Here is a 19,340-nt window from a genome sequence, read left to right on the forward strand (position 1 = left end):
AAAAAAAAAAAAAAAAAAAAAAAGAAAGAATTTGTGTGACATGGTCTTTCTGACTCTAACCCTGACTGGCCTTCAATTTGCAGGAATACCCTGGTCTCATCTCTTCCTCCAGAATGCTGGAAATTATACATGTGCTACCACATGTGCCCTTAAAATAAAAATTTCAGAGTGCGTGCACAGTGGTGGTGCATGCCTTTAGTCCCAGCACTTGGGAACACCCCTAGAGTTCAACATAAGGGAAACACTTATATAACAGTTGGACTTCAGGTTATTGGCAATTTAAAACCGATCTTTCTCTATCTCCTATGAATTTATTGGAATAATAGTGGTCTATGGAGAATATCCAAGAGGGATGGAAAGTGGTGGTGCACGCCTTTAATCCCAGCACACAGGAGGGAGACAGGTGGATTTCTGTGAGTTCAAGTCCAGCCAGCCTGGTCTACAGTGAGCTCCTTTGAGAGCCAGGACTGTTTTTACAGAGAAACTGCCTTAGAAAAAAAAGGGAGGGGGTGGGGGAAGGGCAGATAACTGTGACTCAATTGGTAGAATGTTGCCTAAACAAAAACAAAACCAACAAAGGGTTCATACTTGGTAAATTCTAACCAATACAAATGTCGTACACATCCCACATTCAGTAGATTACTCAAACTGTACTTCACTAAAGTGAAGTCAGTATTATTCAAGTTACCAGTTGGCCTCAGAGACCCAAAATTCTACATAATTTCTCAACTTGGGTGCTCTGGGTCATGAAACTACAAGGAGACACCAGAGGACATAACAACCCAATCAGGACAGGGTCTATACTCTGTAGCCCAAGCTGACCTCACACAACCAATCTTCCTACCTCAAATTTCTAACTTTTAGGAATACAACTGTGAACCACTATGCCAAACAAAGTTCATCTTAGATTAGGTATCTATTAAATCTTTCCACCAGCCTTATTATTCAAGTAAGTAACTTATAATTAATTGGGTTAGGTAATTTCAAGAGATTTCAATATACTGGAGAATAGTGGATATAAGAAAAAATGTAGAGGCTGGAGAGATGGCTCACAGGTTAAGAGCATTGCCTGTTCTTCCAAAGATCTTGTGTTCAATTCCCAGCAACCACATGGTGGCTCACAACCATCTATGAGATCTGGTGCCATCTTCTGGCCTGCAGGATACACACAGCCAGAATATTGTATAATAAATAAACATTAAAAAAAATGTATCCAATCACAGTTGTTAAATGGTAGTGGGAATGAAATACAGGGCCTTGAACATACTTATTAGATAAGTATTAATTATGACTGAATGATAGAAGTCCCTCTAATTAAGTCTATAATTAGTTATAAAGCATTTCAGTGGAACATTGTCATGGAAACAAACAGTAGTTCTTAAAAGAATTAAAATCTATCATATGTGGTGATATAAGTCTTTAGTCCCAGTATGCGGGAGGCAGAGGATTACAGATCGTTGAGTTTGTGGCCAGCCTGGTAAACAGCAGAATTCCAGACAGCCAGGGCTGAACAGAGAAACCCGTTCTCCCCCTACCAAAAATATAACCAGAAAACAACAACAAAAAAAGATAAAAACTGTTTCTACTCTAATGCAGGGAACAAACAGGTTAGAAGTTACATTCTGCCACCTCCCCACATTTCTCAACATACAAGTTTTGAACACAATAAAGCAAAATCTAATTGAAAACAAATGTGGATATACTACTGGTGTGTGCATATTACATAAAGCACTGTTCAGTAAAAGCTGACAACTTCCACAAAAAAAAAAAAAAAATTCCAAACCCATTTAATACTCATCACATGATCCAATTTCAATTTGCCTACCGGAAAATTAGTTATCTATCCACTGAGACATGAAACCCCCAAACCCTTTTATTATACCAGACCTGCAGTCTACACCCGTACATAGCACACAAACACAGACCAATCACCTTCCCACTCATTACAGGGCTCTACATTAACATTTGCTCTAGTGTGGTGAGATTTGAGAAAAGATCATAAGCATTTCCACATGACCTTACCACCCTGATGATCAATATAAGCTTGGGATTTAAAACAAACATCAATATCCTGTGGCATTTCAAATAATTAAGCGTATCCTTGAGGTTAAATTTAAGTTTGAATAGAAAACCACCAGCATTTTCCTATTGGTCAAAGTAAAAATTTGAATTAAACATATCATGCCTCCAAATCAATTTATGAAGGGGAATAAAGCTTTAGATATTATGTAATACTTATTTATGCTTAGTAACACCACAGTCAAACGTGAATATTAATATAGAGCCTTCTCTGCCAAAGGAATATAAAAATCCTAAATTTAATTAAATTTAGGGGCCTTCACCAAACTTGCTGCAAGTTTGGGGACATAAATATCCAACAGCCATAAAGCTGTGAAAGCCCCTGTAAGTAATAAAATAAATCCCACTTGCCTCAGACTGAACAGGGCAACACTGAGACTCAGCCTCAGCCTGTCCTATGGCAGGGCTATAGGAAGAAGAAAATTTTAATTTTAGAAAAACATCACCCAATTAATTAAAAAGACATGCATCAAAATTTAAGTCCCAATGATCAAGCAAGCAACAGAAAAAATAGCATCTCTGTGTCTACAATTGCATCCTGAGTCCAAACTAGTTTCTTGGAGATTTCCATAAGTAATTCATTAAACTGAGTTGAATATGTAACCTGATCAGTAAAATAGGTACTCTCCCCCTAACAAATCGTGTGAGATCGCTACAATAGTAATGAGTCAAATAAGTGGTAACTCCAGCAGTCACTGAAAAGTGAGCCCTCAGCTGTTAGTCTTTCCACTATCAGTGGCAAAACAGAATAGAAACTAGTGCCAGACAGTTTTCTTTTTTTAAAATGATCCCGTGAATGGAAGGTAGAACCAAAGCTGACAGGTGCATTGATTTTACAGCTAACCACAGGAACATATCAAATAACTAAAAGTAACCCTTTTGTGAGAAAGGGCTAAAATTCTCTTTAAATGACATTGTTTACTTAAAAAGTGTAGTTTCAAATTTGTCACGCTTGTGATTTGACACTACTATGGACCCCAGAAGCAATTAGGCAAAATGTATTTTCTAGAAGCTTAATTATTCTTGATGCATGCAAAAATTAAATTTCAACATCCTGAATTTCAATCACTCCTGCGCCATACAGTTAAAAAAAAACAGGAGAGATTATATGTAACTAAATGTTATGTATTACACATAACACTTGAATTTTTATTAGGATTTTTTACTTATTAATTTGCTGACTCCATAATAAACCCTGCTGTATTTGAACAAAATGCAAGAGTAAAAACCTTGTATCCTTTTTAAAGTTTTTTTTTTCAGTTTTCTGATAATCCAACACATGAAATTCTTCTAAGATGTTTTTGAAGCATTTCTTATTTAATCTAAACTTAACCTTGTCTTTTTTTAAAAACCTTAATATTTCTTTTGTTTTTTAAGACAGGGTTTCCCTGTAGCTTTGAAGCCTGTCCTGGAACTTGCTCTGTAGACCAGGCTGGCCTCGATCTCACAGAGACATCTACCTGCCTGTCTCCTAAGTGCTGGTATTAAAGGTTAGTGTCACTACTGCCCTGCTAAAACCTCAGTATTTTCAGTACAGGGTTTTCTTTACCAGTATAAAGTATGTGCTGCCAGATCTAAGAAATATATAAGGGGTTCTAAAGCTTTAGACGATAGATATTTAGGCAAAGGGATATGTAACTTGGCTGCTGGCGGAATAACGCATCTCTAGTAATATATGGGCGTTTCCGTTACAAACTTTAACTTTTGCACCATAACAGTAACTACATCAGAGGCATAAATTAAATCAGTGCAGAAATACGACCTTGAAAATGGCATATTTGTCATAATGCATTCCATAGGCTTTTACCTGTTAACTTCCTTCTGTAATAAGTCAAATATTTTGAATATATTCCTACAAAATAAACACCATTTTTGGTGTTGTCACATTTATCTAATACTTCATAGAAATTAATAAATACTTAAGCATTTTCAGCATAAACCAAATCAACTTGTATTCGTTTTTTTGGATAATTACTCTGTAAAGATCAAAAAAATATGTAAGAAGAAAAAGCCAAAAGAATTATTAAGAGCTATTAGTGTGAGACTTACAACACAAAATCCGCAACAACAGTCACCCCCAAAGTAAAATTACCTATAGGAACACAAACATTCCACATTTCCAAGGGTCAGGATTAACCGCCTGGTTTTAACAAACGGCACGAATCCAATCCCAGGTAACACAACCTCTAAGAAACATGAAACAAATTTGCTAATCATCTCTTAAATCATCCTAACACCTTAATAGGGGCACATTTAAATTAACACATATCAAACCATTAACAAAGACGCATACACATACAGCTAAGCTTCTAGAAGTTTCCACCTGGAAAACTTCTGAGGTCCATAAAGTAAAATTAATTAAAGAAAATAAATGTGTCTTAAAATTAATCAAAGAAAATAAATGGGCCTGGCACTAGGCTCTAAACTTCCTTATCAAGAAGTTTTGAATTTTACATCTTAAATTTTTGTGGCATCTGATACCAAAGGATGTGAAACAAGGAAACAAAGACTCCATACCCATTATGCAATGATTCATGTGTCTTAAGAGTTTGTCAACAGAAACAATTCTATATATACTATTAAAACATGCAGCTAAGAAAAAACCTGTACTTAAAGAACCCAATCATTTATCAAATCTGTATTGGTAACTGAATTTTATTATGTGGACATCTACTGTGGCATGCATCTGTACAAACCTTTCAGTCAGCGGTCCACAGTTGGGTTATGAATAAAAAGGCATAAATTTTTATCTCATTTTATTACAATGAAGTTTTGAAGTACAGAAAAGTCACATGACCTCAATGGGCCAGATTTCTTAAACCCTGCAACAGGAGGAACTCTCTAAATACATTAAATATTGTTACACATTCAGACTTCCAATGTACAAGTACTTGGAAACAGTTACAGCCCTCACCAAGCTAGGTTGGGGACATGAAGTCCAACAGCATCAGAAATGCTGTGAAGGCATAACTTTACAAATAGCAATGTAAGCTTACAGAACTTGCCTTTATTTAAGATGGTATGTTCATGTAATTCCAGCGCCTTCACAATTTAACGAACCAAATTTACTATACTTCACTTCTAAAAACCTAGATGAAACATGAAAAAGAAGCCATACAGTATAAATTGCAACTTCAGGAAAACTTCCTGTTTTATTATTCCAAATAATTTCTCCCATGTCAAATTAATGTCCAATAGTTCCTGGTATGTGGGAAGATAATGTTTTTTAAAGTCACAATGAAGCCTTATAGACGGAAGCTTGTCTATATAAACAGCACAAGTTGAGAAAAGGTTTAATCTCCAAACCTATTAGACTTGGTGAAGTAAGATCAGTAACGGCCACCTTGCGACATAACAGGAGGTCTCATTCCCATTGGAGGTCGAGGAGGCCCACCTTGGTAAGGGGGCACCATTGGTGGTCCCTGTCCATAAGGTGGCATAGCGCCAGGGAGGTAACCTGGCATGCCTTGATGATGACCACCATACTGACCTACAAAAAAACCAAAAATATAAAGTTGGTTTTTGTGTACGATACTTTTAACCCAATACACTTTACAGATAGTTAACCTTTTCATATATACTTAAAATTCATGAAATGTAAAAAAGTACCATGAGGTGGCATTGGAGGGCGCATTCCTTGCTGCTGTGGGATGCCTGGCTGCGGTGGCATCATACCCCCAATTGGTCCAACTGGTGGATTACCAATTGGAGTCTGTCCTGGTCGCGGAAGATTACGCTGATATTTAGGTAACTGTGCCCTTCTTTCTTCCTGTGAATAAAAATAATGTATAATGTATGATGCAAGAATGCAGGAAGGTTCCTCAAGTAGAAAGACAATTATCCAAAATCCTGATCATTTTAAATGTACAAGTAATCCCCAATAATTACTTTTGCTGCCACAAATCAGTGCTACTACTTAATCTAAAGGCCTTAAGTCTTTTTTAAAGCTATATTTAGGTTAGAACATGGCTAGCTAATTTCATAATTAGCTTTTTGTCAAATGAAATTAACTTGTATAGGCTTCAGTGAGTCCATGGACTAACAGGAAACTTTTGTCAATCAATACAAGCAAATTTATGTCTAAACATTTTAAGTACTGAGCTTACTGTCTTTTCTTTTAGAAATAGAAGGGCAGGAGCATCTGAGATCAAATATGAATTATTCTTCAGTTTTGGTTTTTTGTTTTTTGTTTTGAATCAGGGTACCACGACCACCTGGCTCTATTTTATGGTTTCTTAAGACACAAATAAATAAAAACCATTTGGTTAAGTATATATAAATACAAATTAAAATCTGCAATACACAGGTTGCTATGATACTTGATTAAGCAATACTATTAAAAAAAACTATAAATAACTTACCAGTGATATATCCTCATCTGGGTGGATCAACTTACTGGTTGCACTGGTGGTTGTAAGTGTAGCAGGCTTACTTGTAATTGAAGCTGCTGGTTTTGCTGCAGTACTGTTTGTTGTACTAGTGGTTGAAGCTGTTGACTGTGTATAAGCTGGGAATGTAGGCTTTGGGGGTTCTGTAGTTGTAGCAGGAGTACTGTTTAAGGGCTTAAAATCTGTACCAACAGGTCCTTGGACAGCTGCCTGAGCCTGTAAAATAATGAATCTTTATCAATACATGTCAATATCCAAAGTTGAAAACAAAAAATTTACTTAAAAAAAAATTTACTTAAAAAAAAAAAAAAAGACAGCAATAGCAAATAGAACAAACTTCATATGAAACCAAAAACAAGTAAACATCTGTTCCACAAAAGTTCAAACCAGAAGAATATCAAAAGATACTGGGTTGACATTACTATTCTTCTCAGATCTGTCTTATAACTTCTCTCCATAAACTTAATATACAATGCTTTGCATTAATTCTAGTTTGCTATAGAATAATGAAATAGTATTTAATGCAACTGCTTTTACTCTCCTAAATTCTTTGTTTAAAGCAATTCATCTTTTAAGCAGTTCAGAAAATAGAAACTACAGACTATATGGGTCTAGATAACCCACTAGAGTAAGCATAAAAAAAACAACCAATAATCAATGGTGACTCAATGCTATTACCTATAGAAGTATCCTATAGATAGCAACACACTACCCTCCAAATTAGTAATTGCTAGATTAATTACAGTATAGACAAAAAGGGTTAATGGCGCAGGCTCTAAAGTTAACGTGAATACACATTACTTTCATAATACAAATGATTTAAATGTCTAGGTCAACTTTAGAACCAAATACAGAGTGCTAATTTCCTTAAAGATGTGATGCATTAAACAGCATAAACTAAAAAAAGCTTAACCATGCATCAGGCTAACCACTGGCCACTAAAGTTCATTTACGGCTCACATGCTTTTAACCCTTTAGAACCACAGAAGTTTAGAGTATTTTGTGAAAGTCTTAAGTATGAATTCAAATTTTCAAACACCATCTGAATTTTAGTATTTTTTACTTCTAAAAACTAAGTATATTTGTAACATTTAGCTTTTATAAAGGGTCCAAAGGGTTAAGTTTAAAGCATTTTTAAAATTTTTAAACTGCAACTTCCTGCGTACTTGTGCTGTGCTAGGAAACAGAGCTTTAGAAGATGCAGACAGACTTTCTGAATTGGATGAAGCTGTACTTGAGCTTGTTACAGGTGTCCCCATCTGTAGCATAAAAGAAAGGAAACAATGAACCGTCTCCGAACAAATGGGTCAAAATATGCCATGTGGCAACTTTTTAGTATAGATTGCATTTTTTTAAATAAAGATTGTAATGCAATCAAATGTCATAAAGAGGCAGAGTTAATGCATTTTCAATAAACAGTAAAAGTACATGCCTCAGAAATTATCTCTATACCAATACAATTGAAAATCTTTCCTAAACTGTAAATAATGAAGCACCCAGTTCCCTATGCAGCTCTTTACAAATGAGTCTACAGATTCAGATAAAACATTCCCATAAATAAAATATATGCCACAAAATGTAAATATACTTTAAAGGAACTTAAAATTTAGCACCCAGAAACAGTGGGAAATTGAGGAAACATCTTAGAAATAATCTTTAAAAAAAAAAAAAACCCCACAAATTTGATCCTTCTATTTAATTCTAAATGAAAAGCACAAAAAATCTGACCATTATGCATCTAACCAACTCGTCTTCTGGAAAAGTTTTGATGGAAGCAAGACTAAGAAATATGACTAAATTAAAAGCCATTAAAAGATGTGCTTCCAACACAAGAGCAGCACTACGATTTACCATGGTTCTTTTTAAATGAGCAGAAACACCCAATCAAATAAAAATTTTCTGTATAAGCCGGGCGGTGGTGGCGCACGCCTTTAATCCCAGCACTCGGGAGGCAGAGGCAGGCGGATCTCTGTGAGTTCGAGACCAGCCTGGTCTACAGAGCTAGTTCCAGGACAGGCTCCAAAGCCACAGAGAAACCCTGTCTCGAAAAAACAAAAAACAAAACAAAAAATAAAATAAAATTTTCTGTATAGCCCTGACTGTCCTGGAAAACTTTGTGTAAACAAGGCCTTGCACTCAAAGATCTCCTTGCCTCTGTTGCCTGCCTTACACCTCCAAGTGTACTATAGGATTAAAGATGTGCTCTACCACTGCCAGGCCTGCTCATATCTTTAAGAGATTTCATCACTGACTCTGACCAAGTTTTACTCCCTTCAACAAGGCAAAGGAGAACCTAGAAACATCGTTTAAGTCCTCAGAAATTCAACTTTACTTTCTAGCTATAGCAAAGAATAAAGAAGATACAATGGGGCTGGGGAGATGGCTCAGTGGTTAAGAGCACTGTGTCTGCTCTTCCAGAGGTCCTGAGTTCAATTCCCAGCAACCACATGGTGGCTCACAACCATCTGTACTGAGATCTGGCGCCCTCTGGCGTGCGGGCATACATTGAGACAGAATGTTGTATACATAATAAAAAAAAAAGAATATACAAATGTGAAAAACTAACATCCTATTCCTTTCTGCTGTGAACAGAGGAAATCAACGTAATGATAGCCATTTCAGTGTGTGGTATATTTAAGAAATCTATCTGTGACAACTTTACACACCCCAGTAAACAAGTCCACTTTATCTTTAAACATAAATGCGCTCCTTTTTAAGAATTTCGCCTTACCTGTCCTGCACTGGGGAAAAGAGGCTTAGTTACTGGAGGCTGTGGAGCAGGTACTGCTGCTGTTGGTGCAGGTGGTCTATTAAGAATACCTGGTGCTGAAACAGCCTGTGCTTGAGTCATTGGAGGAATTCCAGGACGTGGAACAGGAGGGGGCATACCTGCAGCATAAAAGTTTGTAAGTAATTCAGTCAATGAAATGATCCAAAGACAAACATACTCTTCACAGCAATCATACCTCTTGTCTCTTTAGATCAACCATAACCTTTACTGGTATCACTGTTTCAGCCAACCTTTTTATTTATTTAGTTTTTCTAGACAGTTTCTCTATTATTGTCCAAGTTGTCCAAGAATTAAGTCTACACAGACCAGGCTGGAATCACTGTTTTAGTCAACCTTTTTATTTACCTATTTCTCCATTTACTTATTGATTGATTGATTTGGTTTTTTAAGCCAGTTTCTCTATATTGTCCAAGTTGTCCTAGATCTCAGTATGTAGACCATACTGGCCTATGCACCCTGCGTGCTAGGATTAAAAGTGAGCACTACAACCACTGGCTGACCTGATGTAGTAACTATGTATATGCTAGTCTGCAACTCAAGAAATCTGCCAATGTCTGTTAGGATTAAAGTGACAGGGTTCAGGCTGTATGTAATCACAACCATGCCACTTAGACTTCTTTCAACATGTAAGAAAATTAGAAACCTATAGGAATAATGCTACCAGACACATTACAAAGGAAATTGTTTTAACATTTCATACCTGGTGGCATACCAGGCATCAGAGGTGGAATTCCAGGTCCAGGTGGCATCATTCCACCCATTGGCATCATTCTATTAAAAGAAAAAATTTAAGAAAAAATAAAATAGAAACAAAAAAACCATTAACAGAATAAACCACAAAAATTTGGCAATTACAAAACACTAAATAAAACTTGAGTTATCTCAAGAACTGAAGTCAATCAAGCCTCAAGCCTCTACAATATACAATAATCTTATCGTAATAAACATTCTAAAAACCAACAAACTCTTCAGTTTACCAATAAAAGAGGATTAAAAACAAAAAAAGAAAAACACTAGCCAAACAAGGTCTCTGAGATCCAAAAATATTCTTGAGAATATATACAGGAGGCCCCATCTAACAAATATGTTAACTGAAAAGCTTTTGTTCCACTTGAAAATATGCACACAGAACATAGAGACATTTCTATTGAGTTGTCCACTGTGGAGTAAAAACTTGTGTCTCGGAGGAACAAGGAAAAATCATCACCAACATTAACCTATAGAAACTTAGATTATATGAAAAATTTCTTCCTAACACTAAAACCAAAAATATCACCCATATTTATAGTTTCCCCCTTTAAAAAACAAGACAAAGCTCACCTTTCAAGATCAACCAGTGTCCATTTACTTCAAAACAAGTATATGTACTTTATTTGTGGTCTGTTTTGGATTTTTGGTGTTGGGGATAAAACCCAGTACCTTGTGCATGTTACACCAAGCTATGCTTTTTAATCAGAAATTTAACTCCTATATATAAATTCTAATTAGCTGAAAATCCGAATACCTTCTATAATAAAGCATGATGACAAACTATAGATTTCTAAGTATTACCTCCTATATTAGACCTTACTACCTAGTAATACCTAGAGAAAGCATCTGCACATTTGGAAAGGAATGTTTTTCCTTTTTTGAAACAGAATTTATGTAGCCAAGGCCAGCCACTATGTGGCCCAGGCTGGTCTCATACTCAAATTTGGGATATGCCTGCCTCTGCCTCCCAAGTTTTGAGATTAATGCACGTCTGGGACAAAAATTATTTTAATGTGTCTATTTGTTCTGAAATGTTTCGACTTTCTACTTTAAAGAGATGTGTCAATTAGCTGATAAACTTAAAACAGTTTTAGTGAGGAAGATTAGAAAATTTCTTAAGTCAACTGAATAGATATCATTAAACACACACACAAATGACATTATGATTATATTATACCTCCTGAATTACATTATGAATGAGATGCTTACATGTTTTCACCGCAAAATGACTGGGTGTATTTTCTCTGATGATGCAATCTGTGAAAATGTATGACAAAATCAAAATCTAACTGTGATTTTCAAAACACAGCGGGAAAGTGTATTGTACACCTCTCGCATCCAACTTTAAGTAAAAGTGATGGGCAACACAAACTTCAACTCATTTTAGTTTCTGATGGTTTTGTAAATCATTTACAGTTTCCTTCTCACCACTACAGAGCATCCTTGATAGTTCCAAAACTAAGACACTCAAATCTATAACTTTAACTACATAAAATGCAACTGAAGCAGATGGTTTCCTGTATTCATACTCAAACCCAAAAATCTAATTTCAGAAACAAACATATTTGTCTCATACTTACTGACCCCTTATTAGAAAGTTTAAAATTTAGAACCCATTTCTTATAAATAAAAAACCAAAACAAACAAAAAAACCCTAAAAACTGAAAAGTAACATTTAATTTATAATATTCAAATCAAAAATGGAAGAAGCCCACAAACCAACAGGAAGTCTGCTTACCCAGGTGGCATGCCTGGCATAACTGGAGGCATGCCTGGCATCAGGGGAGGAACACCTGGCATCAATGGAGGTATGCCTACAAAGTGTTTCAGCAACAAAATTAGTATTGGATATTAAACAAGAGGAAGTAACATTTGCATCATACCAATTGGGTCCTCATTATGAATTTTCAAGGAATCTATTACCTGGAGGCATTCCTGGTGCCCCTGGAACTGGTGGAAGTCCTGGCTGGGCCATCGGTGGGATATAACCTTGCTGAGGTTGAACAGGCTGCGGCTGAAATGAAGTTGAGGCTGCAGATTCGTCATCATCATATTCATCAGAATCATCTTGTTGCTTTTTTTTTTGACTCTCTGTTAAGAAAAGGTTTTAATTCATTCCACTCATAAAAGAGAAAAAAATAACCTCAACAACTCAAAAAATTTTTAAAGTAATATTATGACTTTAATCCCAGCACTCTGACAGAGGATCTTGGAACCAACTCCAGTTTCAGAGGATGCAATACCCTCTTTCTGGCCCTCTTAGGCACTGGGTACCCAAATGATACAGACATACATCCAGACAAACATTCATTCATGCACATACAATAACTTAAAATCTTCAAAAATGGGGGTGGGAGAAGACTTAAAAGATATCTTCAGATAGTATCACAAGAAAGAGCATCTGGGCTGGAGAAATAACTCAGAGTCCAAGAGCACTGACTGCTCTTCCAAAGGTCCTGAGTTCAATTCCCAGCAACCATATGGGAATCTATCTATAAGGAGATCTGGAGTCATCTTCTGGCATGCAGGCATACATGCAGGCAAAACATTGTAACCATAATAAATCTTCAAGAAAACTTAAAAATTTCAAAATCAGATTGGTAACATTTCCTATCATGTACACAATACACAGCTTGAAATTCCAAGACAAATGACACTAATAAACATAGAACACAAGAAAAGAAAACATCACTGAAGATTAGAATTGGAGGGCTCAGGTTCAATTCCCAGCATATAAGCAAGGCAGTTCAGTCACATGTTAACTCCAATTTCTGGGAATCAGACAGCCTCTTCTGGCCTTTGTCAGCACCAAACACAACGCAACACAGGTATGTGTGCAGGTAAAGCAACCAAATGCATAGGAAATATTAGAATTAGGATCTGAGTGCAGTGGGGCACAGCTGTTATATCTACTCAGTGAACAAGTAGCTAGAGTGTTCATGGCTCAGAACAAAACTGCCCTCTTATCTTCCACACATGTGCCATAACACATACAACCCAACACACACAATAAAGAAATGTAAATAAAGCCGGGCGATGGTGGCGCACGCCTTTAATCCCAGCACTCGGGAGGCTGAGGCAGGCGGATTTCTGTGAGTTCGAGACCAGCCTGGTCTACAGAGCGAGTTCCAGGACAGGCTCCAAAGCCACAGAGAAACCCTGTCTCGAAAAACCAAAAAAAAAAAAAAAGTAAATAAAAATACTTAACTCTAAGTTTAAATAAAATATAAACTTATGGTTGAAAATAGCCAACCCTCAATATGAAGCTATATTTTAAAACACTGCAAACTTTACCCTGTGTTTTCTGTTCAAGAAGTCGCCGTCTTTCATCCATATCTTTCTCTGGAATACCTTCCATGCCGTATATTTCCAACTCTATATCTGTTCTCCCGGGTATTGCATTTGGTACAGCATCTATGGTTTCTTTATGCACCTGAAACAACAAAAACAAAACTAAAACTATTAGATAAAGCAAAAACTTTTTCTAAAAGTAATTCATGAAAAAGTTTTTTTTTCAACTAGAAATTACTCAAAAGACCACTTAGTAAAAACTAATAGATCTAACTTAAGACTTTCTATATTCAAGTCCTTTCACCACCTATGGCTTTCAATGGTGTTAAAACACCTGTCACTTGACTTCTAAGGCTGAATTTACAACATCTATAGCAAGTAACTTCTAGAGCTTTAAAAAAAATTGTTATCTTCCTTTTTATTATTTTTCTATCTTGGGGGATATGCAACAAGATGTCATACATGTGGATGTCAGAATATAACTTTTGTGAATTGATTCTTTCCTACCATGTGAGTATCGAGAAATCACATTCAGGTTTCAGTCCAGAATGCAAGCACCATTACCCACTGATCCATACAAGACTCACTGAAGCAATTTTTCTCATCGAGAATTATCTCACTTTTTCTTAGACTTCACATCAAACCACCAGCAACATCTGTTCTGCAGCCCTGCCTCTTTCCTTTAACCCTCTAAGTCTAACAACTGGTCTCCCTGTACTCCAGCCTATTTCCAACTCTCCTGGCAGAATGGCCAAATCTGATGCTCAGCAGTGGTGGAATATGTGAAAAAGGAAACCTAGGATGTGAAAGGCTTGGGGTTAGAAGGCCATTATAGTGCTACAGGTACATACAAACCTTAAAAGGGTGCTTTCAGTATTTAAATCCCTTTCACTCAGAATTAACATACTACTGCCCTTTCATTCAATATAGAAAAATTCTCCAACATAGGCCTTCCATTTGCTATTTCTTGGAAATTACTTCTCAGACTTCTTCTCAATGGACAGCTTCCAAGTCTTCTTTCCTTGTTTTCATTTTCTCAATTTATTGCGAGACAAACTACTTTGTTATGTTCTTCCGCAATGTAAACCTAACCTCTATGGGTGCTGTGTCTATTACAATGATGTTCCACAGTAATTTTCTGTGGCTAACGGAAATGTTCTCCCTACCTCTCCCCAACAATAGTCACCCATGCTACATGTAGCAAAAGAGCAGAGAAAATACGGCTATAACCTATGTGGAAAACTATTCTTTAGCTTAATCATCATTAAACATCTATGTGACACTAGAAGCTATTACAATTCTAAAGGATAGGAGGCTCTAAAATGATGGTCTTTGTTTTTGGCTTTTGAAACGAAGTTTCACTATAGCCCAGCTCTCAAATTCAAGAGCCATTTCCTTATGATTCTAAAAGTACTATTAATTACAAGACTATAACAGCAAGCAAAGCATTCTCAAATATTTTAAGGACAAATATGGGCAAAGGACATAGCTCCACAGATAAAGGTGTTTGACAATCTATGAGTTCAACCCCTGGAACCTACATGGTTTAAAAGTCAAATGCCAGAGTTTGAGACCAGCCTGGTCTACAGAGCGAGTTCCAGGACAGGCTCCAAAGCCACAGAGAAACCCTGTCTCGAGAAACCAAAAAGTCAAATGCCTAAGCCAGGTGGTAGTGGTGCAAACCTTTAAACCCAGGACTCAGGAGACAGAGGCAGATCTGTGAATTCCAGAACAGCCAGTGATATTACAGAAAACAGTCTTAAAGAAGCAAAGGACCAGACATTCCAAGCGAACAAACACACAAAATTAATGAATGAGGCTTGAATTGGTCCAATGGTTAAGGACATATACTGTTCTTGTATAGGACCAGACATTGGTTTGCGGTACCTACTTCTAAAGGCTAACCACTATCTGTAATAGGGGGATGATACCCTCTTCTGTTCCAAGGCCAACTGTACTGACAGTACATCTCTCTCTCACACACACACAATATCAAAAATTGTCTTTAAATAAATTAAGCATAAAAATGATTATATAGGGGGCTGGAGAGATGGCTCAGAGTTTAAGAGCATTGCCTGCTCTTCCAAAGGTCCTGAGTTCAATTCCCAGCAACCACATGGTGACTCACAACCATCTGTAACAAGGTCTGGTGCCCTCTTCTGGTCTGCAGGCATACACACAGACAGATTATATACATAATAAATAAATATTTTAAAAAAATGATTATCTAAATGGTTACCGCAATAATGTACAAAGAAAAAAAGAATCTTTTTTTGGTTTTTCTGTTTTGTTTGGCTTTTCAAGACAGTTTTCTCTGAAACTTTGATTTTCAAGACAGGGTTTCCCTGTAGTTTTTGGTGCCAGTCCTGGAGCTAGCTCTTGTATACCAGGCTGGCCTTGAACTACCTCCCAAATGCTGGATAAACAGTGTGCGCCACCACCAAACTGCTTTAAAAAAAAATGATCTTTTTGTAGCATCCAGGGTCTCAAGTATACTAGGCAAAAGATCTGCCATTAAACTACAACTCCAGTCTTTATATAAACTTACATATTCCTAAGTTTTCGTTTTCATTATTCCATTCTCAGAACTTAGCAGTGCTTACTGACCCTCTAGAGGACTCAATTTCAATTTTTGATATCTTAATAGTAGCTCACAGCTGCCTGAAAATCCAGCTTTACTTTTTCAAGTACTCACACTAAGAGCACAGTCCAGACTTAATAAAACGTAACCTTAATAAAACATAACAAAAAACTCATGAAATCTGGACGTTGCCGGGCGGTGGTGGCGCACGCCTTTAATCCCAGCACTCGGGAGGCAGAGGCAGGAGGATCTCTGGGAGTTCGAGGCCAGCCTGGTCTACAAGAGCTAGTTCCGGCACAGGCACCAAAGCTACAGAGAAACCCTCTCTCGAAAAACCAAAAAAAAAATCTGGACATTATACAAAACCAAGCTTCGAAGTAGAATATGATGGTTCATTTTAGATAGCCCAAGAAATTAACATCGCAAAGAAATAGCAAATAGTAAAGTCCAATTAATTATCAGCTGGGCAATGGTGGCATACACCTTTAAACCCAGGCAGAGACAAGGTAAGTGGCCAAGCCTGGTCTACAGCCTGAGTTCCAGGACAGCCAACAGCCAGGGCTGTCCCACAGATAAATCCTATCCAGGGGGGAAAAAATCCAATTATCTTAATGGCAAAATAACAGGTAGGTAGTTAAAATGACAGAGCTTTGCACTTAACACATAGAATCTCTTATTACCACCGTCCAAAAGAAACAGAAAACAAAATTTGAGTTTTTCAACAGATTTGGCTAAAACTTATTTAGTGTGATAAATGATAAAGATACAGTTTCCAAGCCTGGCGATGGTGGCGCACGCCTTTAATCCCAGCACTCGGGAGGCAGAGACAGGCGGATCACTGTGAGTTCGAGACCAGCCTGGTCTACAGAGCTAGTTCCAGGACAGGCTACAAAGCCACAGAGAAACCCTGTCTCGAAAAACAAAAAAAAAGATACAGTTTCCATAGAAAAATTCAAGAATCTTCCTCATGTGGTTACAAATCACAAGATAACAAAAACTAAATCCAGAAGAAATTCTTACCTGCATGCAATGAATAGCTAATCCAGGTCCTGTGTATAATTTCTTATGGCATATATGACATTTAAAATGCTTTGCTTTTTGGTGCTGTATAAGGATCTTCTCATCATCAAAATCTCTGTTACAATACCTAGTCAACATTAAGGTACTAAACACGGCACAAAAAATGACCCTGATGCCAACAAAAACATCTGTCAAGCCTGTGGCAGTTGTGTGGATCCCACCAACTTCAAAGCTACGGGAAACAAGCATAGGAGAGTGGAGCATCCTATGAATATTCCATCTAATGAATTTCAAAACAAAAATAGAAAGCCAGAAATGATAGTCCATGTCTTTAATACTAACACTCAAGGGAGCAGAGACAGAGAAACTCTCTGAATTTGAGGTCAGCCTACTATACAATAGTTTCCAGACCAGCCAGGGGCTACATAGTGAATATGGAATCAATAAATAAAAATTTTAAAAAAGGAAGACTTTCATATACCTTGAGAATAAGGGCAACTTTAAAATAAGCCTAGGCTTATTCTTTTTTTTTCTTTTTGGATTTATTTATTTATTATGTATACAACATTCTTCCTCGATGTATGCCCGCACGCCAGAGGATGCCAGATCTCATTACAGATGGTTGTGAGCCACCATTTGGTTGCTGGGAATTGAACTCAGGACCTCTGGAAGAGCAGGCAGTGCTCTTAACCTCTGAGCCATCTCTCCAGCCCAAGAATAAGGGGCAAACTTTAAAATGAAGACCCCCAAAGCCAGGTGGCAGTGACACACACCTTCAATCCCAGCACTTGGGAGAGGCAGGTTGATTTCTGTGATTTCAAGGCCAGCCTCCTCTACGTAGGGGGCCTGTGTCTTGAAACACCAAGATGAACAAATAAAATAAACCCAGCACCCAAGAATCAAGAGTTAGGCTGAGCTACATTGAGTTTGAGGCAGAGGGGCAGGCTAGTCTACAGAGCAAGTTCCAGAACAGCCAAAAAGTCCCTTCCCTCAGAAAAGGAAAAGTGGAGCAATTTCACGAGAATTTATTAGATGTACAGAAGAACCGAAATTAGGAATTCATCAATATTTATATGGTAAGATCAACCTCACGGCGAAGGTCACATTCAACTAACAATCCATAAAATGCCACCCAATCACTTATTAAGTGATGCCATCAGGGAACGTCAACTCACATATTATATCTAATCCACAATACTAGGAGTTCAGCAAGATTTTTCCTATGAGCGTTATTACAAAGTTCGCGACTGGTTTTTACTTAGTGGCTGACTATTTTAGAAACAGCTGATCTTGAGACAGATTTACACGAAGTAGATAAAAATCTATTTAATGTAAACTACGTTAACGCTTCTAGAAAATGTGAGAAAAAATATCTTCCTTTTCCAACAGTCCCGTTTCCCCGCCCCCCCCCCCATACTAGAAAACTCCACCCAGTTAAGCGAACGTTTCCTGAAGATTAAGGCGCCAGGGAGAGACGCGGAAACCAGCCCCCGGCTGGGGGGGGGGAGGGCTCGGGGCATTCAAAAACCAATTTCCCAAGGACTCAATTACCGTGACTACCCCAAACTCAAGTCCCTTTCCGGGATCCTCCAGGAAACAGCGGAGACACGAGTCCCTAGGGGCGCCTGCACTTGGGGAGACTCCAGGCCTAACGCACCCCGAACAAGCTGCTACTTAGTCACAGAGCCTAGCCCCACCGACCGCCGGGCCTCCCCGCCGTGGGTACCCCCTCCCCACTACAAAACCATCCCGAATCCCAACCCAGACACCAAAGCACGCGGGCCCGGCCGGGCCGCGTCCCAGGCCCAAGCCAGGCCTGTCGGCCGGAGGTCTCAACAAGCGACACCCACGCTCGGCCTTCCCGGCAAAGCCACAAAGGATACCAGCACCACGGCTTCAACTGCTTCTTCTTCTTGCGACCCATCGCTGCGCTCTACAGAACAGGTAGGAAGGAGGCGAGAAGAAGCTGAGGGGGGGGAGGGAAAAAAAACCAGAAGAAAATCGCCGACTTCTCGGAACCAACCGCCACCACCGCGTCCCGCAGGAAACAGACACAAAATGGCCGACAGCCTCGTTCTCTCTCCACCTCCCGTCAGCCACCGCACCGGGAGCTGGGCGTGTCACGTGACGTGGGGCTCGGCCTTCTGTGGGTGGAGATGAGCTGCCGCCATTTTAAGGGATTAAGTGGTGCGGCCTCTCCGGCTGCCTACACTTAACCCTTCGTGTTTACGTCCGCGTTAGCTCGGCCCACACGTAAGCAAATTTAAGGGAAGAAAAGATTACCAGATTTAAAAAAAAAAAAAGAGTACCTTAATTATACAACCTTTTGTATAAGTAAGGATAATTTACAAATAAAAAATTAAGTTACAATAAAGAATAATTAAGGCATAATCAATTTGGGTTTTTTGTTTGTCTTTTTTTTTTTTTTTTTGGTTTTTTC

At 38.0% G+C, this 19,340-nt stretch overlaps 2 protein-coding genes across 8 annotated transcripts in view; one reads left to right on the forward strand and one right to left on the reverse strand.

The window, feature by feature from the left end:
• Nucleotides 1–1,151: 1,151 nt before the first annotated feature.
• Znf207 (zinc finger protein 207) lies at nucleotides 1,152–19,033 on the reverse strand. Of its 6 annotated transcripts, XR_001228969.2 has the most exons (14): nucleotides 18,784–19,033; nucleotides 16,901–17,027; nucleotides 13,303–13,441; nucleotides 11,932–12,099; nucleotides 11,747–11,822; nucleotides 11,218–11,265; nucleotides 9,959–10,029; nucleotides 9,199–9,356; nucleotides 7,634–7,726; nucleotides 6,441–6,683; nucleotides 5,689–5,848; nucleotides 5,386–5,569; nucleotides 5,085–5,168; nucleotides 1,152–2,485 (listed from the first exon to the last, which is right to left on the reverse strand). XR_001228969.2 is itself a non-coding variant. In XM_013347259.2 (13 exons), the coding sequence occupies exons 1-12, from the start codon at nucleotides 18,822–18,824 to the stop codon at nucleotides 5,409–5,411; spliced, it is 1,485 nt and encodes a 494-aa protein (XP_013202713.1). In that variant the 5' UTR covers nucleotides 18,825–19,033; the 3' UTR covers nucleotides 4,717–5,168; nucleotides 5,386–5,408. The 6 variants fall into 6 exon arrangements, 5 of the variants coding, with proteins under 5 accessions (XP_013202713.1, XP_005349460.1, XP_005349462.1 ...); XM_013347259.2 differs by lacking the exon at nucleotides 1,152–2,485 and having other exon boundaries at nucleotides 4,717–5,168; XM_005349403.2 differs by lacking the exon at nucleotides 1,152–2,485 and having other exon boundaries at nucleotides 4,717–5,569.
• The window catches only part of C7H17orf75 (chromosome 7 C17orf75 homolog), a 20,538-nt gene continuing 19,812 nt past the window's right edge, over nucleotides 18,615–19,340 (forward strand). The window contains exon 1 of one of the 2 annotated variants that reach the window (XM_005349408.3): nucleotides 18,615–18,844. The gene's annotated coding sequence lies outside the window, so the exon portion shown is untranslated. The remainder of the gene's footprint in view (nucleotides 18,845–19,340) is intronic. The other variant, XM_013347381.2, reaches the window with a different exon arrangement.

Source organism: Microtus ochrogaster, chromosome 7 (assembly GCF_000317375.1).
Source record: "Microtus ochrogaster isolate Prairie Vole_2 chromosome 7, MicOch1.0, whole genome shotgun sequence".
Lineage (NCBI taxonomy): Eukaryota > Metazoa > Chordata > Mammalia > Rodentia > Cricetidae > Microtus > Microtus ochrogaster.

Excerpts from the sequence above, each read along its gene's own strand:
- Znf207 (XM_013347259.2), bottom strand. The coding sequence starts at position 18,824 with ATGGGTCGCAAGAAGAAGAAGCAGTTGAAGCCGTGGTGCTG. Across the intron at positions 13,442-16,900 it reads TAGCTATTCATTGCATGCAG|GTGCATAAAGAAACCATAGA; the intron begins GTAAGAATTTCT and ends TTGTTGTTTCAG. Across the intron at positions 6,684-7,633 it reads TGTTTCCTAGCACAGCACAA|GCTCAGGCAGCTGTCCAAGG; the intron begins GTACGCAGGAAG and ends ATTATTTTACAG.